Source organism: Streptopelia decaocto, assembly GCF_964273445.1.
Source record: "Streptopelia decaocto genome assembly, chromosome: 1".
NCBI lineage: Eukaryota > Metazoa > Chordata > Aves > Columbiformes > Columbidae > Streptopelia > Streptopelia decaocto.
In genome coordinates this window covers 38,636,992-38,658,037 of record NC_138663.1, presented here as the reverse complement: position 1 = coordinate 38,658,037, position 21,046 = coordinate 38,636,992, and the positions used below count along the sequence as shown (strand labels likewise).

The window sequence follows — 21,046 nt, the reverse complement described above, 5'->3', positions numbered from 1 at the left end:
AAAGAGTCAGCGGTATTGATCTCTTCGGAACCTGCAGAGTGTGGGAAATGCTCTACTGCTGGGATTATCCCCTTGGTCACCTTTTGGCCAGGTCTTGATGTTGGAGGACATCCCACTGCTTTCCTCTCCATAGTAATGCTCAGTGGGCCAGGATGGGAGATCCCCATCCCCTCAGTGCCATGCTGTTCTTCTGCTGTAAGGGACCCCATCCCACCCCTCAAGGGCAGCCCTTTCCCTTCAACCCATTCCCCTCAAAAAGTAACGTTCCTGACGTGTGGCTGATTGATTAGGTAAAACCAATATAGAGGCAATGCTTTACCAAGCTGTTTAGACCAGATCAGGAAGCATAAACCCACTCAATTCTCAGAGCCGGAGAGGCCCAGCAGGACTATAGGGGAGGCTTAATACTCACACTAAAACACCCAGCGTGCAGCAGCTACATTATCTTTTCCTTACCTGCTGTTCCACTTGTGTCACTCTCTCTTCTCGAATCCCCATGCTGACTTCCAGTCTCCTTCTACATCAAAGTTCAGCTCCTCATTTCATCTTCCAGGCCTCACATGGCTCTGTCGGAGCTGGATCTCTCCTTCCTCTCCCACCCGACCTGGTGCTCATTCAGCACATCTCCCCCTTCCCAGCCTCCCTCCATCTCACCCACAACCATGACTCTGCTCCTTCTCCCCTGCTGCCATCTCACCTCCTTTCACCGCACAACCTTATCCCCCTCCCTCCTGCCTGCCTGCAGGACTCATTTACTGCAGCTAGTCTCCCTGCCTTAATGCCTTCCACTTCTCCTATGCCCTTGGCAAGCTTTGCCCCTTCTGACTATTAACTTTGTTTACTATGTTACATCTTTAGAATGAGGAATGATTCAGAGATATCCGGCCAAAGCCAGGAGCAAAGAAGACATGAACATGCCATAGCTCAGCTTGTGACCTTTCTCAGGCACTTCTGTCCCTCATTCCAGCCGGCACGTCTCAGACCTAATCTTGTCCCCACAGTTTTCCCGCTGACCTCACCAGAAGCAGGATCCAGGCTTTGTAGTTGCTGCCTAACAGCTGCCCAGAGCCTCTTCTGAGGAGCTGAGCATCCTCGCTTGCTAGTACCCCAAAGGCTGGGGTCTTTGTACCGTGAAATCCTGGGGGCAAGATTCTGCCTTTTTAGCTGCCAGCAAAACACTGTGTACACATGATGGCATATGGAAATACATAATAATGCATAATGCTACAAGCAGACAGCATTAGCAGGGAAAGGCTTTCCCCTCCCACTCACCCTTTGTCTATCTGTTTCTTTCCCGTTGTCAAAATTTAGCATCCTCCACCGAAAGCCTCAGTTTTGCTCTGATGCTTGGAAGGCATCCAGTCCCAGCTCACTCACTTTGCCTGCCAGCCTCCACAGGTATTCTGTACACAGGGCTTCCAGCTAGTCAAGAAATGCTCTCTCTGCTCCCCCCCGCAGGGGAATCTCCGAGTGACGGGCTTGTTACAGGATGCCGGTGGTTAGGCAAAGTCATTCATTCTTGCTCTGATGTATTAACTGATTCTGTTCCGCGGCACACCATGAAATGCACTGCATGAAAAGAGAAGCCCTTCAGTAGAGATGGAGGGCAGCCCTGAAGAGGCATTTACGCAGTGAGTTTATTATGTCATGTCACAGAGGAAGTGAGAGGAAAATCCATATGGTTTTGGTCCTAGCTTGACCAAAACTAATTTTGGTGTTCACTACAAGTGGCTCCAAGAGAGATAGTTTGGACCAGAGATTAATGCACAGGCTGAATTTCATGTTTGGGTTTGAAATGACTTTAATATTGGCTTGGCAAAACCAAGACCACAGCCTTTCAAGGTTGTCCTGATCAAGAGGTCCAAGAGGACAAGTTGATGGTGCACAATGTATCTCAGAGGTTGGTTTTGAAGAAACAGACTGACAGACTGAGATGTGGAAACTGTGGGTAGAGTTAAGTGGACAAGCAGTGCCCCAAGAATAGCTGGCCAGCTGTGCCTTCAGCAGCCACAGCTGTGCCATCAGGACCCAAAGAGAAGCTGGAAACATACGTCAAGTAAGGTGCCTGGTAGCTGACATGAAGACAGGTAGATGCAGAGACCAGGCTGGAAAAACATGGAGAATTATTTTCCTGTCCCACAAAACTCTGAAATGATAAAGTTTCCTGCCCTACACTGGGGTGGGACAAAGACTTTTAAAAGGCTTTTTTTTTAGACCCAAACCATTATTTAGATGCACTGAAATTGTCAGTATGCCAATAGTTCAGGTATTCACCTTATTCATATGTGATTCAGGTGATCAGGTCAAAGTCTCTGTATCCCTGTAAGAAATTTACATTGAAAAACTCCGACTATCTTCAAGACAGAAAGACTTTCAGCAGTGGCTGTAGCATGGATAAAAAGTGGGGTTTACTCATGGGGAGACAAACACAAAGTTGAGACTAAAACGCTTGACATTCTTTGATCTGGGTACATTTCCTGACTGGCAACTCTAGTTTGAAGGTGAGATAATGAGGTTAAGATCTAAGGTGCAGGACAAGATTTGTTGTTGCTTCACAGGGTGCTGTAGCTGTAGCTGTAGCACTAAATTAGAAACTGAGGAAGGGGCTGGAATGTCAGGCCAGTGATTCCAGTGGAGAACTGGTAACCTTTCCAAGGAAAAGTGAGGCAATCTGAAAGGAGTTTGGTTTTGGCAGTCTTTAGGAGGCAAGCTCTTGTTTTACAGACATTAAAGCAGGGAAGTTTCAGTCCTGAGACATACATTACCCACCATGTGGGGTAGGTGGGGAGGTACGATTTGGTGTGAGAAGCTCTGGTGGGCATGTCTCCAAGTAACATAATCCTGGCCACAGAAGGTGGCTTGGTACCTGGCTTGGACATGATTCAAAACCCTGAAACAGCCTTTCAGGTTTCTAACTGAGTGTAACTGGACCAGATCACATTAGAAATAATATTTCCTAGTCTAGTATTGCGAGTAAATTTTATTCCATTATGAATAGCCTCCTCCCCAGGACGCAAGAGTAATGTTATGTGTAAAGGAGCTGAAAACGCTTCAGAGATTAGCCCTAGCACACAGCTCACACCTACAGATTCTTCTGTAATAAATTAACGTGCTCAATGGATGAAAAAATATTGGTGCAGCAGCACGGCTTGCAGTCAAGCTTCAAAGGGGTTATTATGACTGAGCAGCAGTACCTGCTCCCCCATATGCCTTCTCTGGCTGTGCCACGGTAGTCTCATGCTCTTCCTTTCCAAATCATCCTTCCCTTGCTGACCCCTGCTCACCTTTCTTGGGGGCATCATCCTTAAATTTAGCACACTGGTCCCCTCCATGGTTTTCTTTTTAAAAGCCAGCATAAATTAATGGCACACACACGCACACACAACCATAAATGTCTCATGATACTGTGCTGCTATAAACCTCCCTATTCCAAACACCCTGCTGGCACTGTTTGCTTGCTAAACAAGCCCAGTGCTGTGCTGAAGTCTAACTTTTGTTGTAAGCACTTCAGGAGAAAGCCGAGTCACTTTGTTTTCTTGTAAACCACTGTGGTACCTGCAACCCAGTGGAAACAGCAATAATAAAATTATTAATGTTCTAATAGCAGCCTCTAAAAGCAAACAGCACTCTCAAGGCTCAGCATTTGTTTTCTGCTCAGCTGTATAAAAAGGGACCTAAAATCAAATCTCTGCAATATCTGCTTTAACACCTAATGTTTGATGTGGATTATGAGTAAAGCAGCAAGTTGGAACAGCAGCAGCTCGTCTGGAGACACTGAGAGCTGCCGCAGCATAGCTGTGCTAGCGCAATTTGATCAGACTCACACGGGCCAGCTACCCTGCTCAGCCCTGTGGGATATAGGCTGTGTTTACCAACACTTTCTGCACTCCAGCGACCCACGTCACAAATAAGCACGATGGCTTTTTTGTGTGTGTAACAAAGCAAATTCTGTGTCCCAGCTCTTTTAGCACAGCGGGCACTGCTTTCCTATAGCTTTCACAGATCAGTCCAGTTGTTACTCCAGATATTTGCCCTGCCAGCGATCACATCAAAATAATCCCATGGAAGCAGAAGCCTGGAAGTATTCAGGTCCTACACATGCAACCCACACAACTCTTCAAATCCCAAATCCCAAATCCCAGCATAGCTGGAAAATACAAGAAAAAGCATTAAGCCATGTTTAGATTCAGTGTTCAGGCTGACTGGGAAGGGGTTGCAATGGGGGGTGTCCTCACCCCAGGGACTTGCCAAGGCAGAGACCTCCCCTTTCTGGGACACCAGTGGTTCCCTCCCCAGCTGCTGGTAAGAAGGGGCTTGCTCTACATCAGGTCAGCCCTCCACTCTTCCTGCCCTGTCTTCCCTCCAGTATCTTATTCTTTATTGTTTAAGAAGCATTTGGGAGGCTTTAGATCATTTTGCAAGTGAGGACCAGCTCAGGGGTGGTTTTACTGGGGGTGAGCATCCTAAAGGGGTTTGCCATATTCATGTTCACTTCATCCCACGGTGCTCCCCAGAGCACAGCACCGGGTAGCCCTGGTTCAGCTTGGCAGCTGCTTTGAGCCGGGCTTCTCCCAAAACATCGGTGCTGCAAGGCAAGACACAGAGACTGCCAGAGGAAATTGCAGAATTAGAAAAGTCCTGACCTGTTCCTCAGAGGTTTCATTTTCTGGTTGTAGGTGGTGCATTTCAGGGCATAAAGGGCACAAGGAAGAAAAGCTCCATGAGAACATGGCCCTGCACGTTTCAGCTCATCCTGAAGCACTGCAGTCAGCAGGGCTTTCTGCCAAGGAAATCCTATGCCCAGTTCCCTCCTGGACATCTCTGGTGGGCTGCCTGAAGGGACAGCAAAAATCCCAGCATGCTTTCTGAACAGAGTGAGGGATAACCAATATTCCCTGCCAGGGTAAAGCCGCCTCCACTCTCCGAGGGCAAAGCCTGTGCAAACTCAGTGAGCACGTAATGGCTGCCATGCTCGTCTGCGGAGCCACCACGCTGGGGGATCTTTCTCAGTGTTGCATGAAGGGCTTTGGGTTCCCTGGGGTATAAAAAGTGCTAGAGAAAACCCAGCCTTTCCCTTGTTCTATTTCCTTGCCTAAAATAAACTTTGTACTCATCTGCTGGGCTGGAATAGCCAAAGCAGGTTGTGCATCCCCAATGGACCTGCTCACCCCAACTCAGGCAACCATAGCCGGACACCCAATTTTCACCCAGAGATTGTTACAGAAAGCAAGTGGTGCCTACCTACCTTATCCTTTTCCCAGAGCCAGTGAGGGCAATGATATAAAAGACCCTGAGGACCACGAGACAGGGTTGCAGTTTTCCTATGGGAAGCAAGCTGAGGAATTCCCACACCCTGCTGTTCCCCAAAATTTCTACTGCTGGCTGTCAGTTAGGTACAGATTTGACAGTTCCTACTGCAGGCTGATTATGTTGTGTGGGAGAACACTGGAAACTTGCCAAGACTGCCAGGTTGCTAAACACATATGATGGGGGTCTCTCCCTCAGTGTGTCTGAGCCTTGGAGGAGAAGGGAGAGGAGAGCTAAAGTGGCACAGAAGAGGGAGGATGGATTGAAATCTGCCTCTGTCATTGACTTGCTCCATTCTTTGGATTATTTCCCTGGGGTTCTCGGGTATTTTTATTATTAATAACTAATAATAATTTTCATAGAGCACTTTGCATCCTGAAGGACCCTAAAGCACACCACATACTTCATAAGCTAATTAACAGCTGCGAGCCTAATTCCTTTCTTGGTTGTGACCACATCTGCTGAAGGAGCAGCTCAGAGTCACACTAGATTTACACCAGTTTAACTGAGGACAGCGTCTCCCTATAGACCCAACTGGATATGTCAAAGACAAATGCAGTGCGGAGCTGGAGATGAAAGATTTGAATTGTCTTTTCTCCATCTTCGTAATTTAAAAATGACTAAGGAAATTGCATTTAAAAAAAACCCTTGTGAACACAGCATTACAACTGCAAGATTCCAGATTTGGAGTTTGGGAATAGCCAAGCCCAAATTCCCACTGGGGTAAGGGTACTTCTGAACCAAGGCACTGTACAGCCGGTGGCTGTGTCCCAGGCTGCATAGACCAGTTTTCACAGCATAAGGAGGGCTGGTTTTCCCTCTTCTCTTGCCTGGTAAATCCATGCCTGGGCATGGTAACTTCACTACTGACCCAAAACATGACTTACTGTACAAGATGAGCTGGGCTCCGTCTTCTGATGCAAGCTCACAAAACAGCAATACAGTTATATCTAAGAAGAAAAATGCAGGCCAAGAGGATGAGCTGAATGATAAATCTTCCGGCATGTGAATTTCCTCTGTTTACTTCTGGGGAGAGACTAACCCACCTGAGCTCTGGGTCTTTGAGTTCAAGTTCCAAATAGTTCAGTCCCTATGTCTTCATCCAGCTAGGATGATGTTTACATGCTTTGATTTCTGAGAGTTTGATGCCGTAACCCTATATGCAAAACCTGTCCTAGTTACAATATTGTTGCTGTGATAAAAAAAAAAAAAAATAGAAAAGAAGCAGCAACAGCTCTTATGCACTCCCTTCATCCCATCCACCCCATTCCCTCCATGTTTCCATTAGTATTTCCCTTCCACTGACATCTGGATGTGCAGCCGTGGATTGGAATTGCCTGTAGTAGCTATGGAGCATCTCTTCTCCTCCCACACCTCATGAACATCATTTCTCTCTCACTGCAGATAATTGCATCACCCTTCCTGTCACTTGGCTCACAGTTGTAGTGTCACATTTGACTCATTACACACACACACAAATGTTCTTCCTACAAATTGCCAGATTTATTTTTTTAATCCCCTGTAATATCTTGATTTATTTCGCTTGCCTGTTCTGTTTTGCTTGGACTTCTCTCCATGTCCTGATCAGCTTCTGCCTTCACTTTTCCACCTTCCACTCCAGCAGCTCCAACACTTAAATTGTGCTCCTGGGGTTTAAAACCCAAGATCATGCTAAAATATCTGAGCACAATTATTTACAAACCCTTTTCTCAATTATTTTTCTGATTCCCCACTCATATAAGACCAGTTCTGCATCTTCTTGCAAGGCAAAGGCAACAGCTTTTACCAACTCATCTGATATACCTTGAAAACTATCCAGTAGGGCTCATATGCCATAAAGTTCAGATGTTTTTCCTACCTAGAGTGACACTAGCCATTCTAACAACTGTAGAAATAGTTTCTAACCTCTCTGCTGAGAAATCAGATATTGCCAATGCTTTACACATTCACTGAATCACACTGGAAAACATCAGTTAGAAAAAAATTATTTCATTGACACGTGTACAAAAACATAACGTGCATTTGTTATATACACATATATAAAGCTATTTTCAATTCCAGAATGCCAACACAACAAGGAAATGTGAGAAATACAACATTAGGAGGAGAAAAATTATCCACAGCTTTTGATTATTTAGATAAGCCTAGTACCTTTTTGTGTTTAATAGTATTTTCAAGAAAAAATCAGCTCAGGTTTGACTCTAGCAAAGTCTAGAAAACAGAGGCAATTTTTTACTGGGGGAGATGTGTGTACTGGATGTATGCGAAAAGGATTTTTTGAATTATTTTTATTATTGCTGTGTTGAGGTTTTTCATCTCTAACTTGTACAGATGTCTAGCAGTCCCTGAAAACCAGCCACTTGCAATGTTTCAGCTTGTAAAGCTCAAACATGCTGGGTTTGTGTTTGCACCAAAATGCATGCAGGCGCCTTTGCCCAGTTTTCCCAGCGAATCTCACTCTGCTTGTGACAAAGCGTGGGGAAATGCAAGCCACAGCGAGGATTGTTTTGAAAGTTACAACCCTGTAAAAAAGAAGGTTGTTTATAAATTGAAATCTTCATATGATCTTAATAATAGGTTTTGCTACCGCTGCATCTCCACCCACGTACAAGGAAGAGCTACAGCCAGCTTCGAGGCAGAGTCTATGGGCTACTCAGCGTTGGGGAGAGGGGCGGGAAGGTGAAGAGGCTGCGGCTTCCGAGGGAAAACGCGAAGCGGCCGGGGCTGGAGCAGCCGCAGGGTCGGGGCTGGAGCAGCCGCAGGGTCGGGGCTGGAGCAGCCGCAGGGTCGGGGCTGGAGCAGCTGCAGGGTCGGGGCTGGAGCAGCCGCAGGGTCGGGGCTGGAGGAGCCGCAGGGTCGGGGCTGGAGGAGCCGCAGGGTCGGGGCTGGAGCAGCCGCAGGGTCGGGGCTGGAGGAGCCGCAGGGTCGGGGCTGGAGCAGCCGCAGGGTCGGGGCTGGAGCAGCCGCAGGGTCCGTCCGGCCGCCGCAGCCGCAGCGGCAGCGGGGGGAGCGCTGCAGGGACCGGGCGGGACTCAGGAGGCACGTCTGCGCTCCCACACCGCCCAGGATGCTCGGGGGGGGAAGCCAAATATCACATGTAGGGTCTTCTTGTTCTGTCATTAATTCCCTCTCCTTCACCGGATGGCTGTCGGGGAGGGAGAGCAAGCGAGGAGTTAAGAGCTGAAAAAGGCAGAGCCGGAGCCTGATGTTGGCTTGGCTGGGACTTCTCTCGCCAGTGCTCGGTGGTTGTTCACTCTACCTCTCTCCTTCCACCTCATCATCTCCTCCTCAGTGCTACCCTACATTGGCTTCTCCCACATTTTTCTCCCCTGTACATCTGTGTCTGAATCTCTATTTATTAACCATCTCCTGAATAAACTCATCTCATCAGAATTGGTATTATCAGGCCATTTTACTGCTATAGCTTTGGTCATTGCTAATGCACTGTGATATACCCTTTCCTTCATGCTCATCAAGGCAGCAATGGTCTGTACAGCAGTGTTTGTACCATTTTTACTGCAGTAAACTCCCTTTATCCTTCGATCCTTGGGAACAGCTGTAATAAACATTATTATTAATAATAAGGTGAGAAGAGCTGGTATAATGGTTCTACCTTGAAGGCAGGAGGGATATTCTTTCATAGCTATAAGATCAATTTCTATTTTGCATCAGTTCTTTTACAGGCTTCTTCACCACAATATCTGAATGATTTCCAGTGGCACATTAAGTGATGGGGCTTGATAGCAGTCACATGTGGTTTGTTCTTTTATCCTCTCCCTAAGGAGAGAATTATGTATGCAACATACTGGTTATGTTGCTAGGGTTTTGTTTGGTTTTTTTAACATATGCACTGCTGGATGTTTATGTTGGAGAAGGTGATATCAAAGCAAGTGCGTTGTATTTGGATGGGAAGATGGTGAGATTTCTGATGGTCCTTTGTTGCCATGGGATCTCTGGTATGGTCCCAGGCTCACTCCCGCAGACACTATTTGATGCCCCACTGAGTTACTCTGTCCTTAAGGAGAGCTGTGGACTCTTCGGTTTTAAAATTACCCACTTGAGTCAAAAAGTATTGCTGCCACCACAGCATGCGGCTGCCTCTATGCAAGGTCAGAGCTGTCACAGCAGCATTTGCTCAAGCCCTAAAATTACTATCCCTCATAGCACAGTGGCTACATTTGCAGATATAACCTTAGACCTTGTAACCAAGGTCTTTAAGTGTGTACTGAGGCAAATGAAAAGATGGCCCAATTTTTGTAAGGTGCTATCTGTGGAGAGATTTCCCAAGAGGGATAACAAGCACTTTTGAAAAGCCACCCCTTCTTTTGGGAACATGAGGGTAAAAGCAGATGTCTGTGCTCCCTGCCACCATGGTTTTCACCAGCTCCAAATCTCCCAAAATGATGAGTGCTCTCAAGAGCTTGACTCTTGGAAGGATGGAGAGTAGTCAAAAGGTATTTCCCATGCTTGCCTTTGCACTTCATGAAACCTCACTCCTTCCTCTTGAACTCATGTCATATTGAGCATTAAAACACAGAGAGACTCAGTGTCACTAGTGTCAATTTTGAGAAGGCCAGCAAACCTGCACTCCTGGTTTGGAAGCCCTTTGACAATACATGTAAGTAAGAGACGGTGACAGATTGCCATGTAGCTGTGGAATTTGTCTTCCCAGCCCAGAGGCTGGCTCTGAGCCCCACTTCACTAGCTAGTACCAAGTGGACTGTGCTCAGAAACAGGGTCCTGGAGCAGAAAAAATGTTTGTGTCTGTGTCTGACTACCTGCCCTTTGTGCACGGTTTCTTACATTTATTGCAATGGGTAGACAGCAAATGATTAGTCTGCAGTGAGGATTACTTCTAAGACGGGAATCACAAGTGTGAATTTAGGAGGTCTTTCACATGTGCACAGCCTTCGTGTTTGTGAGGGAGAAGGTCACATCAAAGATGAGCACATTACATTTGGACTGGAGGATGGGGAGAATTATCTGGCCCAAATGACTCCAGTGTCTGATCACTTTGATATTTTTAATATAAATATATCCTCAGGCTATTTTCCTGAGGCAGGAAAATACAGTTATTCTCATTTTGAGTGAAAGAAGAGAGAGGTTAAGTGACTTGCCTAAAATGGTACAGGGAACGTGTGGCAGAAAGAGGTACTGAATCCTTGGCCAACACCAAGCCATCTTTCTGAGCTTTTAGAGAAAATAACTATATCCAGCCACCTTTATTTATTTCTCCAAAAGCCACCATGCCAAAACCTCTGCTAAATTAGAGAGTGAGACTGAAGGAAAGCTTTCAGTGGATTGCTTTTTTCCATAAATGGAAATATCACAAATCATTCTGGGAAAACAGGTCTTTCTGTTCTCATTCCTCTTTGTCTGATTCTCTCCTTTTGGACGTCTTTTCCTCTGCCTCTGGCGCCCAGTTTTCATATGAACAGTCCTGACCATTTAAAAGTGTTCCTACCCTGCAGGAAGGGAGTAGCTTTTCATTCTTTGGAACTTACTATTTTGCTATGGATTGCACTCCGCAGGCAAGCAGGACTTCTGAAAGAGACAGGGCTGCACAAAGCAGCACAAAAATAAATTGTATCACCAGCAATACTGAGCCAGATTCTCATCGGGGGTAACTTGGTCTGACTCTCGCTGCAGCAGAGCTGGCTGCCAGCTGTCCTGGATAGACAGCATGTACCCAAAGGATGACCTGGCCGCACCGAAGGAGGTCTCTCTGAGGGCTGAATGCGCAGTTAATGTTGATTTTCACGCATCTTAGACATTCAGTCCCTTCTGGCAGTATGGCAGGTTGTCTCTGCTCTTAATGCCCTGGCTGAGGAACTTCTGTCCCAGTCCAGGCACTGGAGGGGTGCCTGTTGCACCAGTCCTAGCTCCTTCAGACTGCATTTTCCAAAGCTTGGGCAGGCAACAAAGCAAATGGTGGGGATCTCATCTAAAGACTCCCAGTAATACCCAGGGGATTTGGGGGCTGCTCTGTGATTTTCCACAGACTTGGGAGTGCCCAGCCTTTCTGTCCTGGGACAAATCAGAGCTCCTTCCACCTCCTTTGCAGCCTGCACATCCCAAAGCAGGTTGCTCGAAGGATACTCACACCAATATGCCAGGGAGAGGGAGGCGGCTGCGATGAATGAAAGAGACTGAGAAACAGAAGGAAGATCTCGTGGGTGAGCATGAGAAAGAGGATGAGGGGAGAGCCCAAACTGCACTGGGAGAGCTGCAGGGAGGAGGTGGAAAGCACACGGCTTCTGTTTTTCAGAGAGGCGTGCAGGAGAAGCCCAGAGAGCTCAACACTTCCCTGTTTCAGGGTTCATAGTATGAAATATTAATAGCTCAAGTCAGAAAGAACAGGAAGGGCAAAGGGACACAAGTACAGAGGAGACACCACTCTTACTCCCTTGAGGGGCTCTCCGAGCCCTACACGCTCTCCCAAATGATGATTTGCTCTTGCTCAGGCATTTAGGAGTGTTAGCTATAGGGTGGCACATGGCTCTTCCCTCCCTGGCTCTGCAAAAACCACACATGCCATACAGGAAAAGGCTGTTGTGTCAGACCCCAGCAGCGCTGCTAAGCTGCTCCATCTCCCTCCCAGCCTGTGACCACAGTGCTTCCACCAGCACAGGTGCCAGAGAGGCTGCTGCACCATCTCAGCAGGTCACAGATGTCCATCAGAGAATTGCCGAGTGACTTTGGAGCAAGAAGTGTGACATTGAGGCCTTTCCTGCACTGGGATGGCTTCTCAACTGCCACCATCCGTCGCTCACCTATTCCATGTGCTTGCACAGCCGCTGGCACCAGCGCACCCACACCATGCCCTCTTTAACATGTCACCGTATGGCACAAGGCAGAGGAGGGCTGTCACCCCCATTTTACGGGGTGGGACTCTAAGACAGAGAGAAGTGATTTTAACAGCATGCCTGTGGCAGAGCACAAACTGAATCTTGTTCTCTCATATTCCCAGTTACCGCATTAATGACCTAAATTCTGCATCCTTTCCCCATCCATCGCTCAGAGGAGCTAGGAGGCATTGGAGGAGAGGGTGCAGCAGCACAGGCAAATAGTCAGCATCCAGAGCCACAGCTCTCTGTGCTGGTCACAGACAAAGCAGGGGTTAAAGTGGGGCCAGAGCTGCCCACCCTGCCCTGCTGAACCCTGGAAGGCTTGAGCCAGGGAGGGGGATCAACAACCTGGCACAGTGTATCAGCCTGTGGTGAAGGGCAGCCCCTCAATGCCTTGGCATTTTAAGCAAGCCAAGGCTGGACACCCCAATGGCCGTGCACCCTGCTGAGGCAGATCAGCAATGCCTTTTGGACATTTAGCACCAGCAGCAGATCTTCAAAGAGCCTGCATGTCCGCTCACCCTGCCAAAGCACCTGAACCTCTAACAAGCTATCCCACACAAGTCCATATAAAAGACATCCCGCACAAGATTCAGCATCTTTCCCAAGCAGCTTGGTTCTTCACATTGGAATTAATCAAGCTCAAATACAGCAAGAAATAGAGTCAGGGAGAGAGAGAAGAGTGGAATCAGGGAAAGGATGGCTCAGACGGAGGGAGTTTCCAGATGCAGAGCCTCTTCCCTCCCTGGCTGGTTCCAACTGGGGGGCTCGCCTACTCCCCCAGCATGTACAGGCAGGAGGCAGTCAGCATCCAGGATCTGCTGGGTGAGGAGCTGAAATCTGAGGCTTGAGTCGTCCCCAGTGCCCTGGAGAGTGGTAGTGTTCACATTCACCACGCAGCAGTGACTGCAGCCAAAGCACCAGGGTGATGAACTGCTTGTCTGTCAGGGGCAGATGGCCCCAGGCAGTCAGGGACAAGCAAGGGAAAGGACCCCCATCGTTCTGTATTTGTCTTCCTCAGAGGTACTTAAATGGGCAAGTAGCAGGGTGGGAATGTGGCAAGGGAATGTTCTTGCCTATGAAGCTTTCCTTCCAGAAGAGGCATGGCTGAGAAGCAGACACTTCTTGAATGAGGTAACTGGATTTGGGATGGGTGATTAACAACCTCCTTTCATAACCCACAGTTTCAGTGTAGGAATAACACTTCAGAGGTACATGGAGAGGCTTTGCTCCTACTTTCTTCTCCTATTACTTACCTCTTAAACGCACACACACACATTCCTCCCTGCTGTCTCTAGCTTCTTCATGGAAGTTCTTTGAACTAGTAGTTAAAGGATCAAGGCATTTCAGAAGTATCAGACACAAGCCAGCTGGATGCAGAAGGAGCCGAGCTTGGGGGCTGACGTAGAGGAACCCACTTACCTGCCTTCTACAGCTATTTGCTCAGGACTGCCTCCCAAAAGGCTTGGCCTCAAGAAGAAACTTGGGGAGAAATCTTTGACCTCAGTCCTTCTTCCAGCTATTCCCAAATACCTGAAAGATCGTTGGAATTCATCTGGAATAAATCTTCCCTCACTTATGGCAGAAGATATTTTGTCCCCCAGTGCAAAGGGTGTTTGGCTGCTGAGCTGTATACACACACTCGCACCAAGCTTCTTGTACCCTCAGTCTGTGAGAGGACACAAGAGGAGACTTGACAAAGGTATGCAAAACTAAGCTGTCATACAGAGAAAGTAGATTGAAGAGCTTTTGTTCTTCTCCTACTGCACTAGAACAATGGAATGTATCCTGCCCATGAAATGAATAGGCAGCATATTCACAGCTGAGAGAAAGAAATGTTTTTCCACCCAAACCTGATCATCTCACTGTATACTGGGGTCTACTGAGGCCACAACACATGAAACGCAAACGCCTACAGTTACACTGGTCGATGCTGAGGGAAGTCACCCCGACCCTCATGCTTCACAGCGTGACCCAAGCTCTGGCTCATCTTCCCAGGCCACCTCCCTCAGAAGCAGGCAGTGCTCTCCTGTCCATCTGCAGCAGGAGTCATACGTGCCACCCAGAGCCGCTGGTGAGGGGGTGCTGGGCTAGGTGGGTGTCAGATTGGATCCAGATGGTGAACCCCACGTTCCTGTGGAAATTAGAGGGAGATACAGGTGCAAGTGTGTGAGTAGAGCACCTGGGCATGTAATGGGTATCCATAACAGAGCGGGTGTGCTGCATGGGGGGACAGCAGGGCAGGCACAGAGGGTGACACAGAGGGCAGCTGTTCCTGCCAGACAGGTTTCGGTGTTCTCATTTGTTCTTTTTTTTTCTCTTGTTCCCTAGGGAATTTTAAAGGTCTGTGTAAGCAAATCGATCACTTCCCTGAGGATGCAGATTATGAAGCCGATACAGCAGAATATTTCCTCCGTAAGTTTGCAGGCCCTTCTCCTTGCAATGGCTCATAGGTGCTAGCATCGGGTGCCTTTTGCTTTCTGAGGGCAGGGTGGTGGATGCTGGGACCTGTGAGGCTCAACAGGCCAGAGGAGGTGACCTCAGAACGTCGCCACCCTCCAAAACTGGCTCCACTCTCAGCTCCCTGTGGCTTTGCCCATGAGACAGTGTAAGTTTTGAACTCATAGTAACAACCAGTGGCATTTTTTATTAATGGAAATTAATTATTATATAAATCCAGAGTCTTAAATCCATTGGAGAGCTGCTGACTGGGCATAAGGTCAGAACTGGGCTAGCTGGGGCACTGTGGGCGTGTGTGAGTGTGTCCATGTCCTCCTAAAGCAGAGGAAGTTTACATTTCCTTACCTGATATCCCAGTTGCATCAGATTTAAGAAATTAGCTGGATTGTGTCCAAGGAGCACCTATTTCTCTCTTCACCTTTCCCTAAACATCACCTGCCTACAGAGGCTGCAGATCTGATCTTTGCTGGTTTTAGTGATTTAGTGGTGGAAACGGGAAGCAGAATTAAAGACAGTCAGAGCCCTTTGAAGAAAAGACCTGGTGCTCACCCAGAGCCCCCAGGAGAGGTGCTGTACTCCAGAAACTTGGCATCTCCATAAGGAAACCTAACCTGAGCTCTGAGTACCTCCCGGGACATGTGGGGACACCGCTTTGTGCATGGGGACAGGGAAGGCAGCCTGGCTAGCAGGGCAGATCCACATCATGTGTTGCCCTCCCTGATAACAAGGGATCCCTGTTGCCCCCTGATCACTTCTGGAGCATTTCCACCTGCCCCAGAAGCAGGACCTTGCTCCTCCTGTAGCACAGCTGAACAGGGATCACTCCTCTTCTTAGGTCTCCACCTTGCTATCCTGCTCTCCCTCCAGAAGCCCGATGCCTTTTGACATCAGGAGAAGAGATCTTCTCCCTTCAGAAATCTGAGATAAGAGCTTTTGACCTCCCAAGGTTAAGCATCAGAAGTCTCCCGAGGCTGGGAGTCTTTCAGAATTGCTCCTTGTCATTTGGGCATGCTCCAAGCCAGATGTGGAGACCCAGCCCTGCGGCAGAGATGAAGGAAATAATTTAGGCTCCGTGAGGCTCATTTGTATGTGAAAAGAGGCAGATCTTATGCTGCTTCCTCTTGGTTTGTCAAACAGTTCTTCATCCACTGTAAATTGTAAATAACCCAGGGAGATTGCTTCCTTCAGATGCCTTTCTGCAGCACGGTCCCTTAATCACTGCGTGGCTCCTGAACAGCAGAGCTGAAGACCAGGGTTTGATCTGGTTTAGCAGAGCTGAAGACCAGGGTTTGATCTGGTTTGGCACAGCAACCATGCAGGCTGCCTCCGAGGGCAAAAACCAGCTCTTGCAGAATTGTTTGGGAGAGAAGAGGCTGCTTGCAGCATCAGCTGCACTTCAGAAAAAAGAGTTGGGGGAGGGGGGTGAACATCTCAGGAAGGATGGGTCTGTTCCCTCAGAGGAAACAAGATCTGAAGATAAAAATCAGCCCAGTGTCAGGACCTGATGGGTGTCCCCAGGGCAGAGCCCTTTTTGAGAAAGAACCAGATTCAAAGAAGGATTTGGCAAGCCAATAAAGGTCTACTTTGGTCACTCCTGAGTGAAGTGGGATTTCTGCTGTCTTAGACCTGTCTTAGACCTGAACAGCTTCTTCCCAGGACTTCTGCCAAACTGGACTCCCTGGGTGCTCTACACAGGCAATGCCTGGAGGTAGTGGCAAGAACAGTTGGAAGTTATTAATTGCTATCAGACTAGGTGATTGCCTCATTCAGGGGACCAGGATGATTGTAGGGAACTGTCCATGGCCTGGCTGGAAGATCTCAGACTTTATTTCTGCCAGCCATCCACATAAAGTGTGCCGGGCTTCTTGAAATTGAATGCCCCTCGTCGGAGAGGAAGCAGAAGTATTCCTGCATTTCTTTGCTAGGAGACGCTTGAATTAAAAAGTAGACATGATACAAGAGAGCATCTGAACACCATCATGAAGCTTTAAACCAAAGGCTCTTGACCCAAGAATACCAGTTGAGACTCTGCCCCTCTCTTGCTGGCATGGTCGTCCTGAGCGGCAGAAGGCAGAGACTGAGCGAGGCTGATGACCTCATCACATAATGCTTGCAGCTCTCCATGTCGGCTGGCAGCTTTGTCTTCTCTCAACAGATGTGAATTTCAGAATTAATACCCAGATAAAACTGATGTGGTCAAGGCCAGGCTGCGGGACTGACGGGCCATCCCTCTAGAAACCCACTGAACAGCGGATGTCTGCTTGATGTTTGCTTATGGCCATTTAAGCTTCGCATTGTCAAATCCTGCCTTGCTTTCCAGAAGCTATTAAGATGGTTATTATTGCTATCCTGTTCCCTGAAACACAGCCAAGCATAACTGGAAAGCAAGCAAGAGAGCTTTCTCCCTGCCTTTTGCATTCCCCATGCACAGGCAGTGGGCTAGGGACCTCCTCAACGAGCTGATTGCTTGTGCTTGGTAGGACCTTGATGCCAACAGGCTCTTTGAAGCATGGTCTCTGCTCACTTAGGAAAAAGTCCTGCACTTGCTTCAGTAGAGTTCATTCTTGCAGGCAAGGAGGGACTATCTTTCATTCTCCCTTCCAGATCTTTGCTCCACAAGCAGAATTGCATCAGCCCATCTGATACTTCTCTTCATTGAGCAAGGCTTCATTTCACACTTTAACAGCTTATTTTCTCTCAGGAAGGGATGAGGGAAGGCCTTCCTAATTAAAAACCACAAGTATCAGCAATGTGAACTCAGGCAGACCATTGGTACTCACTGAACAGCCCATGAACAGCGTGTACATCGGTGAATGTGTGTGTGGGTGTGTGTATACACAGTCCTGGGCTTTCACTATGTGAATACAAGAAAGTCCCCCCAGAAGCTTTGGGGTATGTTTTGTGTGTGTGTATGAGCATATATGTGCATCTATGCCATTGCCCTCTGCTGGCTGAGCCCTTCCCATATCGACCGATGGAGAACATGCATGTGTGGAAGCTGATGCATCCAAACCCATCACTGCCCTCTGGAAGGAGCCCAGTTGTTTAATTACTAGGATAAGCCCCACGTTTCAGCAAACAGGGCTGGGACTTTCACTTCTCAGTCCTTACTGCAGCTGCAGAGCAGTGCGTGGTACCAGGAACTCCTTTCCAGACCTTAAAAAAAAAAATTCTCCTTGAGACGCTTATGCCCTTTCGGGAGGATTCAAGATTGCGCAGCTCTGCGGGAAGCATTTGGGTTGCTGCTCTTTGAAGAGCGGGCTTGAGCGGCGGCACCCCACAGGAAGAGAAGCTGGATGGTGCAGAGGCTCCCCGTCCAGCCTGTAGTCCCCCTAAAAGCGGAGGAAAAAACAGCATGAGGGGAAACAGGCAGCACGGGCAGGCTCCCAGCTCCAACACTGGCCCACAGCCCTCTCCACCTCCCTGCACCGGGCCACCAGTTTTGTGGCAGTGGCCAGGGAATGGGACAACTGCTTTGGACCGCTCTCTTTTTCTGACACACTTTGTTTCTCTCTCCCTTCCTCCATCCCCCAATGCCTTTATCCCTCTTTGAATTACCCCTCGCCCCGCACGTTGCCCTCTGTCTCTCCCCTTCACCTCCATGCACAAAACATGCTCGTGTCCCCTCGCCCCGCCACTGTTTCCGTGCCCCTTTTTCCGCTCTTTCACACCTGCACTGTTCTTTCTGCTCCTCTCCCTCTCTCCTCCACAGGGGCTGTTAGAGCCTCTAGTATTTTCCCGATCCTGAGTGTGATTCTGCTTTTCATGGGTGGACTCTGCATTGCAGCCAGCGAGTTCTACAAAACCCGACACAACATCATCCTTAGTGCCGGCATCTTCTTCGTGTCTGCAGGTAAAGCGATGCACAGGGCCTGATGCCCCGGAGATGGGCTCCAGGGGGGGTGGGGTGGCTTCCCAACTGGGGCATCCTTCAAGGGCATGGTTTTGTGTGCTTCCCAGCCCTGATGAGGTTTATTTGGGCTGAAAGCAGCCTCCCAAGGATGCCTCTCTACCCTGCCTGCTCACCTGGCAGGCAGCAGCACCCTGCAGGGGGACTTCCCTACTGCTTGGGAGCTGCTGGAGGGAGAAGGTTTCCCTGCATCTGGCATGTCTTGGGGACCAGCAGGAGTGCAGTCCAGGGATGCGGCAGGCACACAGGAGGGTCTTGCCCAGCTTTCCCAAGGACAGCTGTCCTCTGAGAGGGGATGGGTGGCTGGGGTCCCTCCTGACCCCATCTCCCAGGGGCAGAGGGTCAACCCCACAGCCCCCACCACCACCCTTCTGACATCTCCATCTCCTTCCCCCACTGGTCGGCTGACAGGTCTGAGTAATATAATTGGCATCATCGTATACATATCAGCCAACGCTGGAGACCCCTCCAAGAGTGACTCCAAGAAGAACAGCTACTCCTACGGCTGGTCCTTCTACTTTGGGGCCCTGTCCTTCATTATAGCCGAGATGGTGGGAGTGCTGGCCGTCCACATGTTCATAGACCGGCACAAACAGCTGCGTGCCAACGCTCGTGCCACGGACTACCTCCAGTCCTCTGCCATCACCCGCATCCCCAGCTACCGGTACCGCTATCAGAGACGCAGCCGCTCCAGCTCCCGCTCCACCGAGCCTTCACACTCCAGGGATGCCTCTCCTGTCGGGATCAAAGGGTTCAACACCCTCCCATCAACAGAGATCTCGATGTACACCCTGACCAGGGACCCGCTGAAGGCAACCACCACCCCTACCGCCACCTACAACTCCGACAGGGATAACAGTTTCCTCCAGGTTCACAACTGTATCCAGAAAGAGAACAAGGACTCTATCCACACCAACACAGCCAACCGCCGGACCACCCCGGTATGAAGCCGTCACCAGGAGCTGAAAATGGGGCAGGAGGAGACGGGGTGGGCTGCAGGGTGGGGAGGGTGGAAGGGGGCAAGGGGCAGCAACAGGGTGGGAAGGAGGAGGTGGAAGCACCCCTTGAGGGGGGTGGGGACCTTCCCAACGCAAAAAAAAAAAAAAAAAAAAAAAAAAATCCACAAAAAAAAAGACAAAAAGAAACAAAAAAAAAAACAACAAAAAAAATCAACGAACAAGCAGATAAGCAGAAAAACAAGTGAGCGAACAAAAAACAAACAAACAAATGAAAAGGAAACGCGAGGAAAGAGACAATGAAAAAAATTATTTAAAAAAAAAGAAAAAGAAAAAAGGAAAAAAAAGAAAAACTTTAAAACTGAGAGAAAGAGATTTAAAAAATAGAAATAAATTTAAAAGAAAATGCATGATTTCCCATGTACCATTATTTTAACATTTAATAAAAACAGACTTAAAAAATAAAAGGGAACCAAGAAATAACAAATGACAATAAACCATGTGGGAGGAGGAGGCAGCTCTTTGGATTTGGGGGGTAGCTGTTCTTTAACTGTATGGGTTTTTTTCCCCACTTACCTTTAACCCAGCATGGGCTCCTTAGGGGGACAGGGGATGGGGGTTCAGCTGGCAGTAACTTCGGTGTCCTTGGGCCAGTTACAGAGGATCCTGGGGTGCTGGGGTCAACTGCAACCTGTTCCCTGGGATCCATGGAGATCTGTTCCATTCCCCCAGGATCCATGGGGATCCGCTTGTCCCCCGCAGGTCCGTAGGGGTTAAGAGTGGCTCCTGTCCCTCCGGACCACAGGAGCTGATGCTGAGTCACCCCTCTGCAGTGTCCCCAAGGGGGTCCCTGCATCCCTGATTCTGGGGACCCTGGGGTTAACAGTGACAGTGCAAAAAGCAAACAGACACAACAAATAAAGACACACACACACAGACAAAAAAAAAAAAAAAAGGACAAAAAAAGGTTTCTTAAAAAAAAAAAAGTGGCAATTTTTTTAATAAAATAACAGCTATAAATAAATGTAAATACAATAAGTGGATTTACTTGCAAGAAAAACAGATAGTATTTTTTTTTTCTTTTCATTTTTGTTTTATCCAGCTTGAAACTGTGAAAAAAAAAAAAGACAAAAGACAGCGGGGAGAAGGGTGGGAGGCACAGGCAGAGGACAGGGGCTGGTGGAGGGGAATCTGGTCTCCCATCCCTTTGGGATGCTGCTGCTGCGGTGGGGGGACACAGGAGGCCAAAGCCAAGGGCAGTGTGCCAACAGGGGGATTGTGCACACGCTCGCCTGTGAATGCTCCAGAGGTTTCCCAAGGCGGCCACATGCCCCCCAAAACTGCCTGGATCCCTCTGAGGTCACACCAGTGGGGCTGCAGCCATGGCGGGGTGGGGCATGGCAAGGCTCACCCAGCCACTCCCTGAAATTTCTCCTGTCCCCCCTGGGCACAGCCAGACCACCTTGACCCAAAGCTGGCTGCCAGCTGCTTGGCCTTGGCACATTTGCCCCCCCAGCCCCCATCCTGGGCAGCCCCCTGCTCCGGGTCTGAGCCCCCCTGAGTCC

The 21,046-nt window shown here is 48.7% G+C and overlaps 1 protein-coding gene across 1 annotated transcript in view; it reads left to right on the top strand.

Moving 5' to 3' along the window:
* The window catches only part of CACNG2 (calcium voltage-gated channel auxiliary subunit gamma 2), a gene marked incomplete at both ends in the record, with an annotated part of 50,557 nt that extends 31,085 nt beyond the window's left edge, over positions 1-19,472 (top strand). Inside the window, 3 exons of the mRNA XM_082066303.1 lie at positions 14,487-14,570; positions 18,328-18,468; positions 18,937-19,472. Coding sequence (XP_081922429.1) covers positions 14,487-14,570; positions 18,328-18,468; positions 18,937-19,472 — 761 coding nt within the window. The remainder of the gene's footprint in view (positions 1-14,486; positions 14,571-18,327; positions 18,469-18,936) is intronic.
* Between the last annotated feature and the right edge of the window lie 1,574 nt (positions 19,473-21,046).